The sequence below is a fragment of the Synchiropus splendidus genome, chromosome 1 (assembly GCF_027744825.2).
Source record: "Synchiropus splendidus isolate RoL2022-P1 chromosome 1, RoL_Sspl_1.0, whole genome shotgun sequence".
Classification (NCBI taxonomy): domain Eukaryota; kingdom Metazoa; phylum Chordata; class Actinopteri; order Syngnathiformes; family Callionymidae; genus Synchiropus; species Synchiropus splendidus.
This window is the reverse complement of record NC_071334.1, coordinates 52,991,791-53,012,225: the sequence shown is the minus strand read 5'-3', so window position 1 is coordinate 53,012,225 and position 20,435 is coordinate 52,991,791. Positions and strand designations below refer to the sequence as shown.

The 20,435-nt window shown below is 42.1% G+C and overlaps 2 protein-coding genes across 8 annotated transcripts; both read left to right on the top strand.

Annotated features, from left to right (window-relative positions):
• The first annotated feature begins 5,047 nt into the window (after positions 1–5,047).
• LOC128749566 (O-acyltransferase like protein-like) lies at positions 5,048–9,947 on the top strand. 4 transcript variants are annotated; one of them, XR_008412948.1, is made up of 5 exons: positions 5,048–5,448; positions 6,806–6,939; positions 7,861–7,993; positions 8,479–9,589; positions 9,722–9,947. XR_008412948.1 is itself a non-coding variant. In XM_053849316.1 (4 exons), exons 1-4 carry the CDS (start codon positions 5,322–5,324, stop codon positions 8,604–8,606), a joined length of 468 nt encoding a protein of 155 aa, XP_053705291.1. In that variant the 5' UTR covers positions 5,048–5,321; the 3' UTR covers positions 8,607–9,947. The 4 variants fall into 4 exon arrangements, 3 of the variants coding, with proteins under 3 accessions (XP_053705291.1, XP_053705270.1, XP_053705282.1); XM_053849316.1 differs by having other exon boundaries at positions 7,861–7,939; positions 8,479–9,947; XM_053849295.1 differs by having other exon boundaries at positions 8,479–9,947.
• A 4,608-nt stretch (positions 9,948–14,555) lies between these two features.
• On the top strand, positions 14,556–19,346 carry LOC128749670 (O-acyltransferase like protein-like). Of its 4 annotated transcripts, XR_008412967.1 has the most exons (5): positions 14,557–14,847; positions 16,205–16,338; positions 17,260–17,392; positions 17,878–18,988; positions 19,121–19,346. XR_008412967.1 is itself a non-coding variant. In XM_053849528.1 (4 exons), exons 1-4 carry the CDS (start codon positions 14,721–14,723, stop codon positions 18,003–18,005), a joined length of 468 nt encoding a protein of 155 aa, XP_053705503.1. In that variant the 5' UTR covers positions 14,556–14,720; the 3' UTR covers positions 18,006–19,346. The 4 variants fall into 4 exon arrangements, 3 of the variants coding, with proteins under 3 accessions (XP_053705503.1, XP_053705487.1, XP_053705500.1); XM_053849528.1 differs by having other exon boundaries at positions 14,556–14,847; positions 17,260–17,338; positions 17,878–19,346; XM_053849512.1 differs by having other exon boundaries at positions 17,878–19,346.
• Positions 19,347–20,435: the final 1,089 nt, after the last annotated feature.

The following is a 20,435-nucleotide window of genomic DNA, read 5'->3' as shown; positions in this document are numbered from 1 at the left end:
GCGGGGCAAGCGAGGAGGCCATCGAGCTAGGCTAGCCGCTAGCCCACTCCGACCGGCGATCCCCACCATCACGATGGCTAATGTCCGCTCGCTAGCCAACAAGCTGGACGACATCCGCCTGCTCCGCACCACGTTCAGGTCTGTGAGGGATTGTTGTGCTTTCGTGTTCGTGGAGACATGGCTCAATGACACCGTTCCGGACCACGCCATCGAGCTAGCGCGGCTAGCATGCTATAGATCCGACCGGGCTCTCGTCGAAGGAGGTAAGACTCAAGGTGGGGGACTCTGTGTTTACATCAACCATGCCTGGTGCCGTGACGCTGCTGTGGTATGTAGACACTGCTCTCCGCGGGCTGAGGTGATGATTATTAAATGTCGGCCTTTCTATCTGCCGAGGGAATTCACTGCTGTTCTGCTGGCTGCGGTATACATCCCTCCCAGCTCTAATGACAACAGCAAGAGAGAGGCACTGAACGAACTTCACCAACTCATCAGTACTCAGCTGACAGCTCACCCCGATGCTCTCCTCATCCTGGCTGGGGATTTTAACCATGCAGACCCCAAGAGTGTGCTCCCACAACTGCACAGCCATGTAAACTTCTCCACACGAGGCAACAACACCCTGGACAACGTCTACACTGCGCACAGGGGAGCCTACAGATCAGTCCCCCTGCCTCCGCTTGGTGCCTCTGACCACACCACTGTCTTGCTCATTCCAGCATACAGGCCACGGGTGAAGGTCACAAAGCCCACTAAGAAGAGGATCCGCGTGTGGCCCGAAGGATCATCTGTAGCACTCCAGGACTGCTTCTCCACCACAGATTGGAACATGTTCAGAGAGGCAGCCACTATCAACAACACCGTTGACCTCCAGGAGTATACAGAGACCGTCACAGCCTACATCCGGAAGTGTATTGATGACGTGACAGTCGCCAAAACCATCTCCATCCGGGCTAATCAGAAGCCATGGATGACAGGTGAGGTTCACAGGTTGTGGCGGATTCGAAACGCTGCCTTCAGAGCTGCACGTGGCATCAGAGGGGCGAAGTGGCAATATTCCAGGAAGATTGCAGACCAGTTCAGCGACAGCAGAGACACCAGGAACCTGTGGAGGGGGATCCAGACCATCACAGATTACAAGCCCTCACCGCAGACCTGTGATGACTCCCCTCTTCTGCTCGACCAGCTGAATGACTTCTTTGCTCGCTTCGAGGCAGTCAACAAGACTCCAGCCCAGAAGATCCCTCTGACCGCTGAAGACCAGGTACTGTCGTTGTCTCCGAACAGGGTGCGAAGATCGCTGAGAAGGATCGACGTGAGGAAAGCTTTGGGTCCAGACGACATCCCGGGAAGGGTCCTGAAAGACTGCGCTGAGGAGCTTACGGATGTCCTCACAGACATCTTCAACACTTCGCTGAGCCAAGCTGTTGTTCCAACATGCCTAAAAGCAGCATTCATCATTCCAGTCCCGAAGTCTCCCACCTGCCATAATGACTACCGCCCAGTAGCACTCACTCCCATCATCATGAAGTGCTTTGAGCGTCTGGTCATGCATCACATCAAGACCTCTCTCCCTCCTGCTCTAGATCCATACCAGTTCGCATACCGGTCCAATCGCTCGACTGCCATCTCCACTGCTGTCCACTCCGTCCTCACCCACCTGCAGACGAGAGACTCTTGCGCCCGAATGCTGTTCCTGGACTTCAGCTCAGCATTCAACACCATCATCCCGCAGCAGCTCATCCTCAAGCTGGTCCAGTTGGGACTTGCCCCCCCCCCCTCTGCAACTGGCTACTGGACTTCCTCACAGGCAGACCACAGGTGGTTCGAGTTGGCAGGAATACCTCCGGGACCATCACAATGAACACTGGAGCTCCTCAGGGATGTGTACTGAGTCCTCTCTTATTCACTCTGCTAACGCATGATTGTGCACCTGTGTCTGACTCAAACCTCTTCATTAAGTTTGCAGATGACACAACCGTGGTGGGCCTCATCAGGAACGACGACGAGTCCAACTACCGGAGCGAGGTGTGCCACCTGGTCCAGTGGTGCGATGACAACAACCTTTGCCTGAACGTGGAGAAGACCAAGGAGATGGTGGTGGATTTCAGGAGACGACCTGTCCTGCATCCCCCGCTGCTCATCGGTGGTGCCGCAGTGGAGCAGGTCACCAGCACCAAGTTCTTGGGTGTTCACATTTCCCAGGACCTGACCTGGAACACCAACACCACGGCACTGGCCAAGAAAGCCCAGCAGCGCCTGTACTTCCTGCGGAAGCTGAAGAGAGCCGGAGTTCCGTCCCCCATCATGTGCACCTTCTACAGAGGCACGATTGAGAGCGTTCTGACCAGCTGCATCACAGTGTGGTTCGTCTCTTGTACCATCGCCTGCCGCAAGACCCTGCAGCGCGTGGTGAAGACTGCTGAGAAGATCATCGGGGTCCCTCTTCCATCCCTCCTGGACATCTACAAGACTCGCCTCACTCGGAGAGCCCTGAGGATCGCAGGAGACCCCACCCACCCGTCGCACCGCCTCTTCACGCTGCTACCATCAGGGCGAAGGTTCCAGAGTCACCGCGCACGAACTAGCAGACTGAGAGACAGCTTCATCCACCAGGCTGTCATGATGCTGAACTCCCTCCCTGCTCTGCCCCCGGGTCTGCACCAGGCACTTTTGGCTCCATCCACAGGGGCAGAGGATGTTGCCATGCTGCCATGAGCTAGGTGCTCCTCCCAGTGGTTGATGGACCGATGTGACGATTTTGTTGCATGTATCCTGCTGTCTGTGATCTTTATGTTCGTCTGTGATTGTATGCCGTGTCCAGGTCTGTGAGAACAGATATTTCATCCATGCTATATGTCTCGTACTGTAGCATATTTGACAATAAAAGTTACCTTACCTTACCTTACCTTACTGAACAATCCATAACCTCATAAACCTGCTTGAAAGGTTCAGTAGTATAGCTGGTTACAAATTAAACTTGAATAAAAGTGTCATTTTCCCAATAATTCAGCCAAATCACTCAATTTGGAATACAAAACATTATTTTTTAATTTCATACTTTATTCAGAATTTCACTACATGTACAATGAACCATGTACAATAAACCATTTCAGTTTAAAAATAAATCTTTTGCATATTTAGGTGAACAGAGAACTAGCTCCTATAAAGCAAAACTGTCCAATTTGGATCTGTTGGATCTGAGACAAAACCAGAGACGACTTGGACAGATGGTCAAGCCCCCCCATCACCCTAGAAGCCAGAGTTAAATAACAGTGACCATATTGCCAGGATTTCTCTCTTTGTTTCAATTGCTTCTTGTCTGGATCCCAAAATGCCTTTTCAATAAGTTAGATAAATATATCAAATTGTTTCCTTCATTAGTACATTTCCAAGTTGCCACACTGGATCACAGCATTCCAGGATAAAGAGGCCTCTACACAGGCTACAGTGGAACTCGCTTCACTTCCATCAATGTCCCCAATTACCATGATCTGTGCTCCGATAAATAAATCTTTGAACTATAAATAAATAAATATAAAACATTTTCCAGTTCTACTATAGTAAATACTATTAAAATGTGGATTCAATTCCATAAACACTGCTCCCCACAAATTTGAGCCTCAATTTGAGGATTAAAACTTCAAAACACTTTCTGTTGCCTTTTTGTCATTCACTTCCTGTTTTATTTTGGTGAGGGTCTGTCTGGTCTTCCTGTGTCCATCTTGTCTGCATCTACCCCTAATCCCGTCATTGACTGCACCTGGTGTCTGGACCATATCTGCTCCTCTGTTTCTGTGTTCATGTGTTCACTCTGTGTCACATCGAGTCAAGTTTTCCTTCAGACAGAAGCACTTTTTGTCGGATTTGTCATGGATTTAAGTTGAGTTTTGTACAGCTCCTCATCTCTTTTTGTTGTTGTTTTGTCAATATATAAATCAATGTCAAACTTATTTACAGAATGTGTAAATGCACTGTTTTGATCTGGGACTAAAAATGTTCCTGGAATTTAAGACTTTGCCAGCACACTTTGGCTGCCAGAACACACTACCGTCACCAGACAGTTGGATGACAGTTGGACAACTTTCTAACTTGTGAACCACGAGTGAGTCATTATTGACTCATTCCTTGATAGTGCGGCTTTGTGCCTCTGGAAAATAAACCTGGCAATCATGAGCATAAACATATTGTGTGTGTGTTCCTACAACTAAAGGCCAGTTAAATTCAAGACTTTATAAGACTTTTCAAAGTTGAAGTGAACAATTAAAAACACCACATCAAATATGTAGGGTTAGGTTGGTTGGAGAGTCAATTCTGATTGAATTTACTCCTAGCAAGGTGGACCAAAGTAAACAACTCGATCAGAAGTTCGCTTACATGAACCACACCGTGCATCTGCTCTGAAAATCCTGAGAGCAACCACTTCACTGTTTGTTCGCGCTCAAGAGTCAATGTGTAAATTATTTTCAATACATGAATAAATGTTACCAAATAATTTGAAATTCGAAACGAACATAAGAAATTCCCTTTGCGTTCACATTTTTAAGTAGGGATGCAGTGAATTGAAACTTTGCGACCGAAGCCAAATACAATTTAAAATTCTTAGCTGAATACCGAATATCCAATGTGTTTGTTTTTTCTTAAAATGTTGCATAAATAGTTGAGAACATATTTACATGTTTGCCAAAGAAAGTTCATGTTCTCATGGCATTTTTTATATTTCAGACTTTGCTTTTCAGATAATAATAATAAAAAACTATAATATAATAATGAACACTCACTGCAAGAGTCAATACTATTCTCCATCTTGGATACAGCGTTGAAGTTATACAGACTGGGTCACACGCTAGATACATGACAACAAACAACAAAGAAATGCTCAAATGAAGAGGAAACATGTGACACATGGGTTGGAGAGTGAAAATAGTTGCGACTTGAGTTGAATTTTCATGGCGCTTCTGAGAAAAGTGGAGTGGGTTGGCAGAATATCGTCAGTGGTCTCACAGAGCTTTTGTCACCTCAGAGGACATTTGACATTTTGTTCAAGACTTTTTAATGCATTTTAAGGCCTTGATTTTAATTCATGAACGCAATGACCTTTAAGACGTTTTAAGGATCTGCGGGAAACCTATTAATTAAAACTTCAAAAATGTCTACTTTCTGTTGTCTTTTTCTTGTTCGGGTCCTGTTTTATTTTGGCAAGGTTCTGTCTGGTCTTCCTGTGTGCATCTTCTCTGTATCTACCCCGAATCCGGTCACTGACTGCACAAACCAATGATACTTAAACCTGCTGTGTGTTTGTCTTGGAGTGAGAAGTCACAATGGCTGCGGGATACGTGTTGCTGCTGCTGATCGTGACCTGCTCTGCCCTGGAAAAATGTAAGAATGACACAGATGTTTTTCTCCAGGAACTCAGTCAGAACAATCCAAAGGATTTTGCTGTTGTCAGTAAGTACAATCCTAACACACACACACACACACACACACATAGACATGAAAAGACAATGAAAAATTTTAGAGTTGATGTTTATGAATTTACACTTTGGACACATAAAGGTTTAAGCATGATTTAAAATGTATACCGCAAGAGTATTTTAATGTCCTTAATGTCAATATGAACATTTTACTTGGAACGACCGGTTTTCCACGATCCAAAATCTCAATAAAACAGGTCGGTTATCAAATTTTTATAATCTATTATTATTTGGATCAAAGGAGAGTCTTCAGACTTGGAGAAATGATCTTGTAACCAAGAAATCGGTTGAGGAACAGGAAGCAACCTCGTTTTTTTTTTTTATCTCCACCCAAATGGTCAACACAAGGTTCAGACTACTGGCATTGCTTTATTTGCATTACACCAGTCAAATTGTGCCATTTTTTTTTAATCCATACATATCGGAATCTTGTGTTAAATGTAATACAGAAAGGGGCACTTCGTTCCAATTGATGTGGAAGTGTGAAAATTTACAAATGATCATTTTCTGTTTGTTACAGGCCAAACATGTTTAAAATGTTCAAAATCCAACAGTTGGTCAATGGGTGATACAAATGTCAAGAAATAAAAGCTTTACTGAAGCTACTATCGCCATAAAACACTGTTACTATCGCCATAAAACACTGTTAAAATTCCAGTAAGCGCTTTTCTGATCACATTTCTTATATAAATATGACATAAAAGCACACAATGGTAAACAACAAGTAAGCTACGTGAACATTTGAAAACATCAGAATGAAGTTTGAAACAGTAAATACTGTCAAGTCTAGCTGAGGAGATCCAGCTCTCTCTGAAATGAGGACAGGTAAACTCCTTTTAGTTCAGTCAAAAATCGCCAGCCAATAATAATTAAAAGGTCCTCCATCTAACTGTTTTTTAAAAGACCATTTATATTCATAAAAAACACCTCCTCACTCCTCTTAAAAAACGCCTCCTCCCTGCTATGGTTATTGGAGCGTACACATAAAAGAAATGCATTCATGAGAAGCAACCTCCTCTGGATGATATTCTGGACATTGAGTGAGTTGGGCTAAAAAGCCCTGTAGAAGAGGAAGCCCACTCCTCCACTTAGAGAAGTTTCATGTTGAAGCAAAATCAAAGTGCATTTCTGGGATTAAAAGTATATCAATCCATTTCAATGGAGACACGGTGTGTTTCAACAGAGGAGACTTTCAGTCAGACAGGAGTTATTATTTTTATCGGTTGCTGTAAAATGAAATGAGAGTGAGCGAGAGAAAAAAATGAAATACAGAAAATCTTTGCTGCTTTTCTTGAGTAATTCTTCTCTGATGTGGTTGTTTCTCATTGTAGTGTATGATTCATTCGGAAAGATGGGAAGTGGAGTTGTCGGAGGCAACGTCAACCAACCTGGTTCACTACATGAATGCCTTTCTGTCCAAACTGCATCTTTCTCTGGACAATACTGCCAAGTATTTATTTCTCAGGTAATGATTCAATGGTCTCACAAAACTAGAACCCTTAACTTCACTCGCAACAAAAATGTGACGCAAATTGAGTTTTATTTGATCACAAACACAGTGCAATGTTTAGGCGCTTTGAGTGGATCGCAGATCATTTCCCAAGCAGGTCATTTTACCTGATGCAAGTTTGCTTGGATCACAGCAGTGTGAAACACAAATAACTTAAATCATGAGTTGATCGCTGAGCTGATCCAATGCAGACGGTAAGGAGATGACCAGGTTTCAAGCTGCTGTGGTGTCAGGGTTAAGCATCACGTGTGACATCACGTGCTTGGCTCGAGTCACCTCTCATTCGCAAGATTTCAGACAGGGAGAAGTACATGAAGCAATACCTTCAAAACAGACCACGGTCATGAGGGACTTGCTTATGCACGGTCAGGTCAGAAAAGGTGGAATAGATCGTCTTTTAAAGCAATTTCATCACATACAGTGCTATTACTATCATATATTAAAGCATTATTGCAACAGGGTGTGTCTCTTTCGTGACCAGGACCAACCTTGTTTCCCAAGTGCACGCCATTAGGCTGAATTCATGCGTCTGTGCTCTGACTGAAATAGAATGAGGACAGCCGCGAGCCACAGCAGAGACATATTGGAAGTACAGCCAGTAGAATGGTTTGTTGTGGCTGCAGAGCCAACAAGCATTTTCCATCAAAGATGCCAAACTTTCTCCCTGAAGAGACAAAAGCTTATAAGCACTGTAATGCCTTCAAATGTTTGTTGTTGTTTTTTCGCATGTTTTGTGTTATGGTTTTTACATATATATTTTCTGAAATGTGAAATAGTTTTTGATTTTGAAAACAAGTGAAGTAATAAATTGAAGGTAATAGATGACATGATCACCACACATGGATGCGTTTTACTAGGATCATTTTTTTCTTTCAGGGCAGAGCTGTTCACTTTGTGGGGATCTGTGTTCCTGACTCCTGCAGTAAAACACAGGTTCACATGATGGTGCTACGGGGTAACTTTGACTTGTGTGCTGAAAAGATCTATCTCTTCCACTCTTTATCCAGAGGTAGGAGGACACTTGGGACGTTCTCTTGCGCTGCTTCTCAGGTTGAACTTGGGGCTTTTGTAAGCCACAAATACTGATGTGTTGAAGCTTTATCAGGGTTGAGGAACACTGGACTAAATCTCAGTTGCACAATGGATTTAAACACTCAATAAAATAATAAAATAATAATAATAAAAACTCAAAAACAATAAATGTGACTCACACTGTCACAGTGTCACTGTGGGATGTCTAGTCCGAGTGGTGGGAGGTTTTTTGCTGGATTGCCATTCATGATACACATTGTGAGATTATGCTAGTGACAATATTCACTGAGGTAACAGTATAACATGCTGTGTCCCAGGCAAATCGCCAAACATCAATCTCAGTTCCATTGGCCTGCAAGAAACTCCGATACACTATTTAGACATCAACTTTGTGAGTCTTTTAAAAACACTCACAAATTATCTCTGTCTGTCTTTTTAACATTCTGCCATGTTTCTCTCTAGATGTATATGTTCGTGGGTCACGTGGCGCTGATCGTTGTCCTGAGCTATGTGGTGACAGTGTTGGTGGAGAGACCTTTCATTCTTCTGAAGTGGAAGTGACACTAAACAGAACAATAAAGTTCTTATGATTATGTTTTTGAACCTCCTTGTTTCATAGTACTATATGTTTATGAAATTCCTTCTCAGTGGCAAACTCCAGTCATTTTGATTCTCCGTCAGCCCTTGCTGGAAAGATATTTCTGCTCTGAAGGGAAATACAAACCAAAAACCAAAAATGTTCCTGTCACCCAGCAGGTGGCAGCATACCTCCAATTCCAGTTTTTCTCAGTCTCTTTGATACAGTCCTCGGTTCTTTCTTGCTGCTGACAAACAGTAAGTGCATTTCTCTTTCTGTGTGTGTACGAGATTGTTGGCAAGGGACCATTGCAATGCGGCATATGGAAAGAATCTTATCCTGCCTCTGCTGTGATATCATCAAATGCAGCATCCGTGATAGCCACAAGATCACCAGTGTGTGTGGCTGGTGATCTTTGGTGATCATCAAATTGTATTCAACTATTCAAATTGTTTATTCTTTGGCTGAACACATTTCCTTTCAACAGAGAAAGTCACGATTCACCTGGCAGCAGATTTATGGAATAAGTTGAATGGGAATTTATTGACAAATGAAGACATGGTCAACCATTTTGCATAGAAGGACTTGTGCGAAGCACTAATGCCTAAATGTTGTGAGGGGTGAGACTACTCAACAGACGCATGTTGTCAAAAGCATTTTCCACTTGATCAAAGACATGAGAAACCACATCTATGAGGTGCATAAGTGACACCCTGATGTGCAGTTTAAACAAGTACTTTTGAGAACTTCAATAGTGATCTGAGAAATGTACCAAAACAACTCTAACCAATTTTACCAAGAACCCATCCAAAATGTCTAAGAAAATGACGAGGCGATTTACAGTTTTTTGACAGATAAAAAGATCCTAATAAAGACTGTCAACGTTCCTTCCGCTCCACATCAGCAGACCTTCACAGACTTGAGACACGCCCCCCCACCTGAAGTCTCACGCATTGCAATGAAGAAGAGACAATGCAATGATGTCGGATGCGTCTGGTATGAAACGAGTGTGTGTATTGTATTGTATGTAACAGAATCTGTAAACAGGGAGGACGACACACCCCCGGTGATGTCACGGTTTGTTAGATTCTCACCTTCACCACTGATGCTCTCTATGCCTGGGACCAGAGCACCACGCAGGGACTGCAAGGCCTGCTTTGCACTAGCAGCTGCCCGCCATGGCAAACCATACAACCCCGCTTCCAAGTCGATGGCAGAGAATAAGGACAACAAGCTATGAGGGCAGACCCAAAGACCTACAGCTCCAGGTGGGGAATGTCGCCCAGTACCCTCTAGTTGGGCTGCCAACTCTCACACAACTGCACGCATGGCAGCAGACAGTTCCCATACGGCTCCTCTCTACCAAATGAATGTGGTTGAAAACAAATCGACAGATAAGCAGATCAGCATCATCGCAGTGTTGGTGGGCTGAAGGTAGGACGAAGGTGGGCTGTCAGCGGACTAAATATGGGCTGGAGGTGGGCTATTAAAGGGTTGAATATGGGTTGTGGTGGGCTGAAGGTGAATTGTGGCAGGTCGGACCAGATATAATCCACGGTAGTTGGTTTTCCGGGTAGCAGTATTTCAGCCTCAGGAATACCCTGACTCTTCAAGAAAGTTGTCCTTCATCACAAAGTGAATTTACATAAGCCCATTTGATCTCGGGATCAAAACATTACACAATATAATGTAGCCTTACACCCAAAATGAAAAGGGGGGGTTAAAAAAATCCCCTCCACAATAGCAGTCGGTGGCATTGTAGTTTGGGGCCAGGCGATCCTGATGTCAAGCATCCTGTGGGTGGCAAACTGACCCTGTACACCAGCGGTCACCAACCTTTTTGTCATAACTTATCCAAGGCACCAAAAGCAACCATCTGGCACATTACACTGGAACCAGGAAGTAGAAGTACAGAGAACTTGATTGCATGATTGGTCCTCAAGAGGGCATGTTTTGCCATACTGTTGAGTTTAAGAGGGTTAGAAATCAGCAAGTTTGGGTCAGAGTCCTGGTTAAGGCTAGCCATGTGTTTTGGATGGTTAAGGGTGAGAGGCTGAGGAAAGCATGATGACAACGAGAGGTCCTCACAAAAGTAGCCAAGGCAAACGTGTGTGTCTGTCAATGTATGTTTTAAGCATATCTGTCCAAGTAAGGTCCAATTTTTGTGAAAACACCGCCTTGTGGGAACATTTGGCGTTTGTGGTACCATTTTGGTGGATCACAACACGGTTCCGCGTCAATTTGACGGTGAAGCCTTCAAAACAACAAGGTCATTATAATCAGTTTTATTTATTTATTATTAAGTTTGGTTCAGAGTCCTGGTTAAGTTTAGCCATTTGTTTTGGATGGTTAAGTTAAGGGAGAGAGTTCATGGAAAGCAGTATGGAAATGAGCAGACCCCACAAAGACCTATGCACACACACACACACACACACACACACACACACACACACACACACACACGTTTGTCTTATCTTAGAGAGCACCATCATTGGCATGCATTGACATAACCCTTTCCCCAACCTAACCATCGAAAACAAATGGCTAAACCGAACCTTTACTCTGAACCAAACTAAAGCCCTATTATAATAACCAGGCTATTTTGTAGTTTTAACCCAAAGTGAGGACCGTGAAGGATAATAGGAGCTGACAGATTTGCCTGATACTACCCAATATTGTTATCACACATCTATGCATCTATGCCGACTTGTGACTTGTAAATTTGTTCCAACACTCACACAAAGTTTGTGTACCAATATTCAATCAACTGTATTTGTATTGCACTTTAAAAATATCCACGGGGGAAGCCAAAGTGCTGAATATGTTAAGTAGGAAAACAAATAATTGCAGACGAAACATACTAGACAAGATTAAGAAACAGGTTCATCATCTTACAGTTTGTAGATGTCATAAGGATGAGTTACAGCCAGTTGAAGGTGAGAGAGAAGCGGTGTGTGATTTAAAAACCAGGTAACAGGGTGCCTGTCTGACACTTGGAGGTAATCTGTTCCAGAACTTGGGTGCAAGAGTCAGAAATGCTCTGTCACCTATGTGTAGATGGCGACAAAACCATGCAGCATCTCCCACAAATGAACAGTATAAAGATCGCCTCTTGTTACAGATGGAATTTAACAATCTCTCCATCCACCAAGCAGAAAAGAACTTGCTCCAAAAAAGACAAAATTACTACAAACATGGAGAAAGAGCAGGCCAACCGTTAAATAGTCATTCAATGACTCTCAGATAAGGGAGGTAGTAATTGAGGGTAAAGTTACGACATATGATCCTCAGTTCCTTGGGGCAAAAAGAAAACAGTTTTAAAAACTAGAAAAACAAGATGACGAGATTGAGATACTGTGATGATGATCAGACCGGTTTTGTGGCAGTGAGACAGTCATTTTCAGATGTTAGACAACTTCTTTATTTTACACTCTCCATCTTCTCGACATTCAACTAAGATTATGTTGTGTCTTTACGGAGAAAAAGGCTTTGGACTGAGTAAAATGGAGTTATTGCATGCAGTATTGCAAAGGTTTGGCTTTGGATTAAAGGCTGTTCAAGGCTGTTCGCTGTCACTGTATTTGTTTGATTTAGCCCCAGAGCTGCTCGCAATTGCCTTCAGAAAAAATAAAGATATTGAATGATTCATAAGAAATGGTACAATCCGTAAGATGTCGCTATATGCTGACGACCCTCTTCTTTACTTGAATAACTGAACAATCCATAACCTCATAAACCTGCTTGAAAGGTTCAGTAGTATAGCTGGTTACAAATTAAACTTGAATAAAAGTGTCATTTTCCCAATAATTCAGCCAAATCACTCAATTTGGAATACAAAACATTATTTTTTAATTTCATACTTTATTCAGGATTGCACTACATGTACAATGAACCATGTACAATAAACCATTTCAGTTTAAAAATAAATCTTTTGCATATTTAGGTGAACAGAGAACTAGCTCCTATCAAGCAAAACTGTCCAATTTGGATCTGTTGGATCTGAGACAAAACCAGAGACGACTTGGACAGATGGTCAAGCCCCCCCATCACCCTAGAAGCCAGAGTTAAATAACAGTGACCATATTGCCAGGATTTCTCTCTTTGTTTCAATTGCTTCTTGTCTGGATCCCAAAATGCCTTTTCAATAAGTTAGATAAATATATCAAATTGTTTCCTTCATTAGTACATTTCCAAGTTGCCACACTGGATCACAGCATATCAGGATAAAGAGGCCTCTACACAGGCTACAGTGGAACTCGCTTCACTTCCATCAATGTCCCCAATTACCATGATCTGTGCTCCGATAAACAAATCTTTGAACTATAAATAAATAAATATAAAACATTTCCCAGTTCTACTATAGTAAATGCTATTAAAATGTGGATTCAATTCCATAAACACTGCTCCCCACAAATTTGAGCCTCAATTTGAGGATTAAAACTTCAAAACACTTTGTCATTCACTTCCTATTTTATTTTGGTGAGGTTCTGTCTGGTCTTCCTGTGTGCATCTTGTGTGCATCTACCCCTAATCCCGTCATTGACTGCACCTGGTGTCTGGACCATATCTGCTCCTCTGTTTCTGAGTTCGTGTTCACTCTGTGTCACATTGAGTCAAGTTTTCCTTCAGACAGAAGCACTTTTTGTCGGATTTGTCATGGATTTAAGTTGAGTTTTGTACAGCTCCTCATCTCTTTTTGTTGTTGTTTTGTCAATATATAAATCAATGTCAAACTTATTTACAGAATGTGTAACTGCACTGTTTTGATCTGGGACTAAAAATGTTCCTGGAATTTAAGACTTTGCCAGCACACTTTGACTGGCTGCCAGAACACACTACCGTCACCAAACAGTTGGATGACAGTTGGACAACTTTCTAACTTGTGAACCACGAGTGAGTCATTATTGACTCATTCCTTGATAGTGCGGCTTTGTGCCTCTGGAAAATAAACCTGGCAATCATGAGCATAAACATATTGTGTGTGTGTTTGAATTTGTAGAGTTATACCTGTGAGGATCGATTCTTGGAAATACACCTGCATGTGGGGACCCTTCGCTGGCGCCCACAAATTTGAGCTTCAATTTGAGGATTAAACAGGGTTCCTACAACTAAAGGCCAGTTAAATTCAAGACTTCATAAGACTTTTCAAAGTTGAAGTGAACAATTAAAAACACCACATCAAATACGTAGGGTTAGGTTGGTTGGAGAGTCAATTCTGATTGAATTTACTCCTAGCAAGGTGGACCAAAGTAAACAACTCGATCAGAAGTTCGCTTACATGAACCACACCGTGCATCTGCTCTGAAAATCCTGAGAGCAACCACTTCACTGTTTGTTCGTGCTCAAGAGTCAATGTGTAAATTATTTTCAATACATGAATAAATGTTACCAAATAATTTGAAATTCGAAACGAACATAAGAAATTCCCTTTGCGTTCACATTTTTAAGTAGGGATGCAGTGAATAGTTGAGAACATATTTACATGTTTGCCAAAGAAAGTTCATGTTCTCATGGCATTTTTTATATTTCAGACTTTGCTTTTCAGATAATAATAATAAAAAACTATAATATAATAATGAACACTCGCTGCAAGAGTCAATTCTATTCTCCATCTTGGATACAGCGTTGAAGTTATACAGACTGGGTCACACGCTAGATACATGACAACAAACAACAAAGAAATGCTCAAATGAAGAGGAAACATGTGACACATGGGTTGGAGAGTGAAAATAGTTGCGACTTGAGTTGAATTTTCATGGCGCTTCTGAGAAAAGTGGAGTGGGTTGGCAGAATATCGTCAGTGGTCTCACAGAGCTTTTGTCACCTCTGAGGACATTTGACATTTTGTTCAAGACTTTTTAATGCATTTTAAGGCCTTGATTTTAATTCATGAACGCAATGACCTTTAAGACTTTTTAAGGATCTGCGGGAAACCTATTAATTAAAACTTCAAAAATGTCTACTTTCTGTTGTCTTTTTCTTGTTCGGGTCCTGTTTTATTTTGGCAAGGTTCTGTCTGGTCTTCCTGTGTGCATCTTCTCTGCATCTACCCCGAATCCGGTCACTGACTGCACAAACCAATGATACTTAAACCTGCTGTGTGTTTGTCTTGGAGTGAGAAGTCACAATGGCTGCGGGATACGTGTTGCTGCTGCTGATCGTGACCTGCTCTGCCCTGGAAAAATGTAAGAATGACACAGATGTTTTTCTCCAGGAACTCAGTCAGAACAATCCAAAGGATTTTGCTGTTGTCAGTAAGTACAATCCTAACACACACACACACACACACACACATAGACATGAAAAGACAATGAAAAATTTTAGAGTTGATGTTTATGAATTTACACTTTGGACACATAAAGGTTTAAGCATGATTTAAAATGTATACCGCAAGAGTATTTTAATGTCCTTAATGTCAATATGAACATTTTACTTGGAACGACCGGTTTTCCACGATCCAAAATCTCAATAAAACAGGTCGGTTATCAAATTTTTATAATCTATTATTATTTGGATCAAAGGAGAGTCTTCAGACTTGGAGAAATGATCTTGTAACCAAGAAATCGGTTGAGGAACAGGAAGCAACCTCGTTTTTTTTTTTTATCTCCACCCAAATGGTCAACACAAGGTTCAGACTACTGGCATTGCTTTATTTGCATTACACCAGTCAAATTGTGCCATTTTTTTTTAATCCATACATATCGGAATCTTGTGTTAAATGTAATACAGAAAGGGGCACTTCGTTCCAATTGATGTGGAAGTGTGAAAATTTACAAATGATCATTTTCTGTTTGTTACAGGCCAAACATGTTTAAAATGTTCAAAATCCAACAGTTGGTCAATGGGTGATACAAATGTCAAGAAATAAAAGCTTTACTGAAGCTACTATCGCCATAAAACACTGTTACTATCGCCATAAAACACTGTTAAAATTCCAGTAAGCGCTTTTCTGATCACATTTCTTATATAAATATGACATAAAAGCACACAATGGTAAACAACAAGTAAGCTACGTGAACATTTGAAAACATCAGAATGAAGTTTGAAACAGTAAATACTGTCAAGTCTAGCTGAGGAGATCCAGCTCTCTCTGAAATGAGGACAGGTAAACTCCTTTTAGTTCAGTCAAAAATCGCCAGCCAATAATAATTAAAAGGTCCTCCATCTAACTGTTTTTTAAAAGACCATTTATATTCATAAAAAACACCTCCTCACTCCTCTTAAAAAACGCCTCCTCCCTGCTATGGTTATTGGAGCGTACACATAAAAGAAATGCATTCATGAGAAGCAACCTCCTCTGGATGATATTCTGGACATTGAGTGAGTTGGGCTAAAAAGCCCTGTAGAAGAGGAAGCCCACTCCTCCACTTAGAGAAGTTTCATGTTGAAGCAAAATCAAAGTGCATTTCTGGGATTAAAAGTATATCAATCCATTTCAATGGAGACACGGTGTGTTTCAACAGAGGAGACTTTCAGTCAGACAGGAGTTATTATTTTTATCGGTTGCTGTAAAATGAAATGAGAGTGAGCGAGAGAAAAAAATGAAATACAGAAAATCTTTGCTGCTTTTCTTGAGTAATTCTTCTCTGATGTGGTTGTTTCTCATTGTAGTGTATGATTCATTCGGAAAGATGGGAAGTGGAGTTGTCGGAGGCAACGTCAACCAACCTGGTTCACTACATGAATGCCTTTCTGTCCAAACTGCATCTTTCTCTGGACAATACTGCCAAGTATTTATTTCTCAGGTAATGATTCAATGGTCTCACAAAACTAGAACCCTTAACTTCACTCGCAACAAAAATGTGACGCAAATTGAGTTTTATTTGATCACAAACACAGTGCAATGTTTAGGCGCTTTGAGTGGATCGCAGATCATTTCCCAAGCAGGTCATTTTACCTGATGCAAGTTTGCTTGGATCACAGCAGTGTGAAACACAAATAACTTAAATCATGAGTTGATCGCTGAGCTGATCCAATGCAGACGGTAAGGAGATGACCAGGTTTCAAGCTGCTGTGGTGTCAGGGTTAAGCATCACGTGTGACATCACGTGCTTGGCTCGAGTCACCTCTCATTCGCAAGATTTCAGACAGGGAGAAGTACATGAAGCAATACCTTCAAAACAGACCACGGTCATGAGGGACTTGCTTATGCACGGTCAGGTCAGAAAAGGTGGAATAGATCGTCTTTTAAAGCAATTTCATCACATACAGTGCTATTACTATCATATATTAAAGCATTATTGCAACAGGGTGTGTCTCTTTCGTGACCAGGACCAACCTTGTTTCCCAAGTGCACGCCATTAGGCTGAATTCATGCGTCTGTGCTCTGACTGAAATAGAATGAGGACAGCCGCGAGCCACAGCAGAGACATATTGGAAGTACAGCCAGTAGAATGGTTTGTTGTGGCTGCAGAGCCAACAAGCATTTTCCATCAAAGATGCCAAACTTTCTCCCTGAAGAGACAAAAGCTTATAAGCACTGTAATGCCTTCAAATGTTTGTTGTTGTTTTTTCGCATGTTTTGTGTTATGGTTTTTACATATATATTTTCTGAAATGTGAAATAGTTTTTGATTTTGAAAACAAGTGAAGTAATAAATTGAAGGTAATAGATGACATGATCACCACACATGGATGCGTTTTACTAGGATCATTTTTTTCTTTCAGGGCAGAGCTGTTCACTTTGTGGGGATCTGTGTTCCTGACTCCTGCAGTAAAACACAGGTTCACATGATGGTGCTACGGGGTAACTTTGACTTGTGTGCTGAAAAGATCTATCTCTTCCACTCTTTATCCAGAGGTAGGAGGACACTTGGGACGTTCTCTTGCGCTGCTTCTCAGGTTGAACTTGGGGCTTTTGTAAGCCACAAATACTGATGTGTTGAAGCTTTATCAGGGTTGAGGAACACTGGACTAAATCTCAGTTGCACAATGGATTTAAACACTCAATAAAATAATAAAATAATAATAATAAAAACTCAAAAACAATAAATGTGACTCACACTGTCACAGTGTCACTGTGGGATGTCTAGTCCGAGTGGTGGGAGGTTTTTTGCTGGATTGCCATTCATGATACACATTGTGAGATTATGCTAGTGACAATATTCACTGAGGTAACAGTATAACATGCTGTGTCCCAGGCAAATCGCCAAACATCAATCTCAGTTCCATTGGCCTGCAAGAAACTCCGATACACTATTTAGACATCAACTTTGTGAGTCTTTTAAAAACACTCACAAATTATCTCTGTCTGTCTTTTTAACATTCTGCCATGTTTCTCTCTAGATGTATATGTTCGTGGGTCACGTGGCGCTGATCGTTGTCCTGAGCTATGTGGTGACAGTGTTGGTGGAGAGACCTTTCATTCTTCTGAAGTGGAAGTGACACTAAACAGAACAATAAAGTTCTTATGATTATGTTTTTGAACCTCCTTGTTTCATAGTACTATATGTTTATGAAATTCCTTCTCAGTGGCAAACTCCAGTCATTTTGATTCTCCGTCAGCCCTTGCTGGAAAGATATTTCTGCTCTGAAGGGAAATACAAACCAAAAACCAAAAATGTTCCTGTCACCCAGCAGGTGGCAGCATACCTCCAATTCCAGTTTTTCTCAGTCTCTTTGATACAGTCCTCGGTTCTTTCTTGCTGCTGACAAACAGTAAGTGCATTTCTCTTTCTGTGTGTGTACGAGATTGTTGGCAAGGGACCATTGCAATGCGGCATATGGAAAGAATCTTATCCTGCCTCTGCTGTGATATCATCAAATGCAGCATCCGTGATAGCCACAAGATCACCAGTGTGTGTGGCTGGTGATCTTTGGTGATCATCAAATTGTATTCAACTATTCAAATTGTTTATTCTTTGGCTGAACACATTTCCTTTCAACAGAGAAAGTCACGATTCACCTGGCAGCAGATTTATGGAATAAGTTGAATGGGAATTTATTGACAAATGAAGACATGGTCAACCATTTTGCATAGAAGGACTTGTGCGAAGCACTAATGCCTAAATGTTGTGAGGGGTGAGACTACTCAACAGACGCATGTTGTCAAAAGCATTTTCCACTTGATCAAAGACATGAGAAACCACATCTATGAGGTGCATAAGTGACACCCTGATGTGCAGTTTAAACAAGTACTTTTGAGAACTTCAATAGTGATCTGAGAAATGTACCAAAACAACTCTAACCAATTTTACCAAGAACCCATCCAAAATGTCTAAGAAAATGACGAGGCGATTTACAGTTTTTTGACAGATAAAAAGATCCTAATAAAGACTGTCAACGTTCCTTCCGCTCCACATCAGCAGACCTTCACAGACTTGAGACACGCCCCCCCACCTGAAGTCTCACGCATTGCAATGAAGAAGAGACAATGCAATGATGTCGGATGCGTCTGGTATGAAACGAGTGTGTGTATTGTATTGTATGTAACAGAATCTGTAAACAGGGAGGACGACACACCCCCGGTGATGTCACGGTTTGTTAGATTCTCACCTTCACCACTGATGCTCTCTATGCCTGGGACCAGAGCACCACGCAGGGACTGCAAGGCCTGCTTTGCACTAGCAGCTGCCCGCCATGGCAAACCATACAACCCCGCTTCCAAGTCGATGGCAGAGAATAAGGACAACAAGCTATGAGGGCAGACCCAAAGACCTACAGCTCCAGGTGGGGAATGTCGCCCAGTACCCTCTAGTTGGGCTGCCAACTCTCACACAACTGCACGCATGGCAGCAGACAGTTCCCATACGGCTCCTCTCTACCAAATGAATGTGGTTGAAAACAAATCGACAGATAAGCAGATCAGCATCATCGCAGTGTTGGTGGGCTGAAGGTAGGACGAAGGTGGGCTGTCAGCGGACTAAATATGGGCTGGAGGTGGGCTATTAAAGGGTTGAATATGGGTTGTGGTGGGCTGAAGGTGAATTGTGGCAGGTCGGACCAGATATAATCCACGGTAGTTGGTTTTCCGGGTAGCAGTATTTCAGCCTCAGGAATACCCTGACTCTTCAAGAAAGTTGTCCTTCATCACAAAGTGAATTTACATAAGCCCATTTGATCTCGGGATCAAAACATTACACAATATAATGTAGCCTTACACCCAAAATGAAAAGGGGGGGTTAAAAAAATCCCCTCCACAATAGCAGTCGGTGGCATTGTAGTTTGGGGCCAGGCGATCCTGATGTCAAGCATCCTGTGGGTGGCAAACTGACCCTGTACACCAGCGGTCACCAACCTTTTTGTCATAACTTATCCAAGGCACCAAAAGCAACCATCTGGCACATTACACTGGAACCAGGAAGTAGAAGTACAGAGAACTTGATTGCATGATTGGTCCTCAAGAGGGCATGTTTTGCCATACTGTTGAGTTTAAGAGGGTTAGAAATCAGCAAGTTTGGGTCAGAGTCCTGGTTAAGGCTAGCCATGTGTTTTGGATGGTTAAGGGTGAGAGGCTGAGGAAAGCATGATGACAACGAGAGGTCCTCACAAAAGTAGCCAAGGCAAACGTGTGTGTCTGTCAATGTATGTTTTAAGCATATCTGTCCAAGTAAGGTCCAATTTTTGTGAAAACACCGCCTTGTGGGAACATTTGGCGTTTGTGGTACCATTTTGGTGGATCACAACACGGTTCCGCGTCAATTTGACGGTGAAGCCTTCAAAACAACAAGGTCATTATAATCAGTTTTATTTATTTATTATTAAGTTTGGTTCAGAGTCCTGGTTAAGTTTAGCCATTTGTTTTGGATGGTTAAGTTAAGGGAGAGAGTTCATGGAAAGCAGTATGGAAATGAGCAGACCCCACAAAGACCTATGCACACACACACACACACACACACACACAC

Excerpts from the sequence above, each read along its gene's own strand:
- LOC128749566 (XM_053849295.1), top strand. The coding sequence starts at position 5,322 with ATGGCTGCGGGATACGTGTTGCTGCTGCTGATCGTGACCTGCTCTGCC. Across the intron at positions 6,940-7,860 it reads GCCAAGTATTTATTTCTCAG|GGCAGAGCTGTTCACTTTGT; the intron begins GTAATGATTCAA and ends TTTTTCTTTCAG. Across the intron at positions 7,994-8,478 it reads CTTCCACTCTTTATCCAGAG|ATGTATATGTTCGTGGGTCA; the intron begins GTAGGAGGACAC and ends GTTTCTCTCTAG.
- LOC128749670 (XM_053849512.1), top strand. The coding sequence starts at position 14,721 with ATGGCTGCGGGATACGTGTTGCTGCTGCTGATCGTGACCTGCTCTGCC. Across the intron at positions 14,848-16,204 it reads AAAGGATTTTGCTGTTGTCA|TGTATGATTCATTCGGAAAG; the intron begins GTAAGTACAATC and ends TTCTCATTGTAG. Across the intron at positions 16,339-17,259 it reads GCCAAGTATTTATTTCTCAG|GGCAGAGCTGTTCACTTTGT; the intron begins GTAATGATTCAA and ends TTTTTCTTTCAG.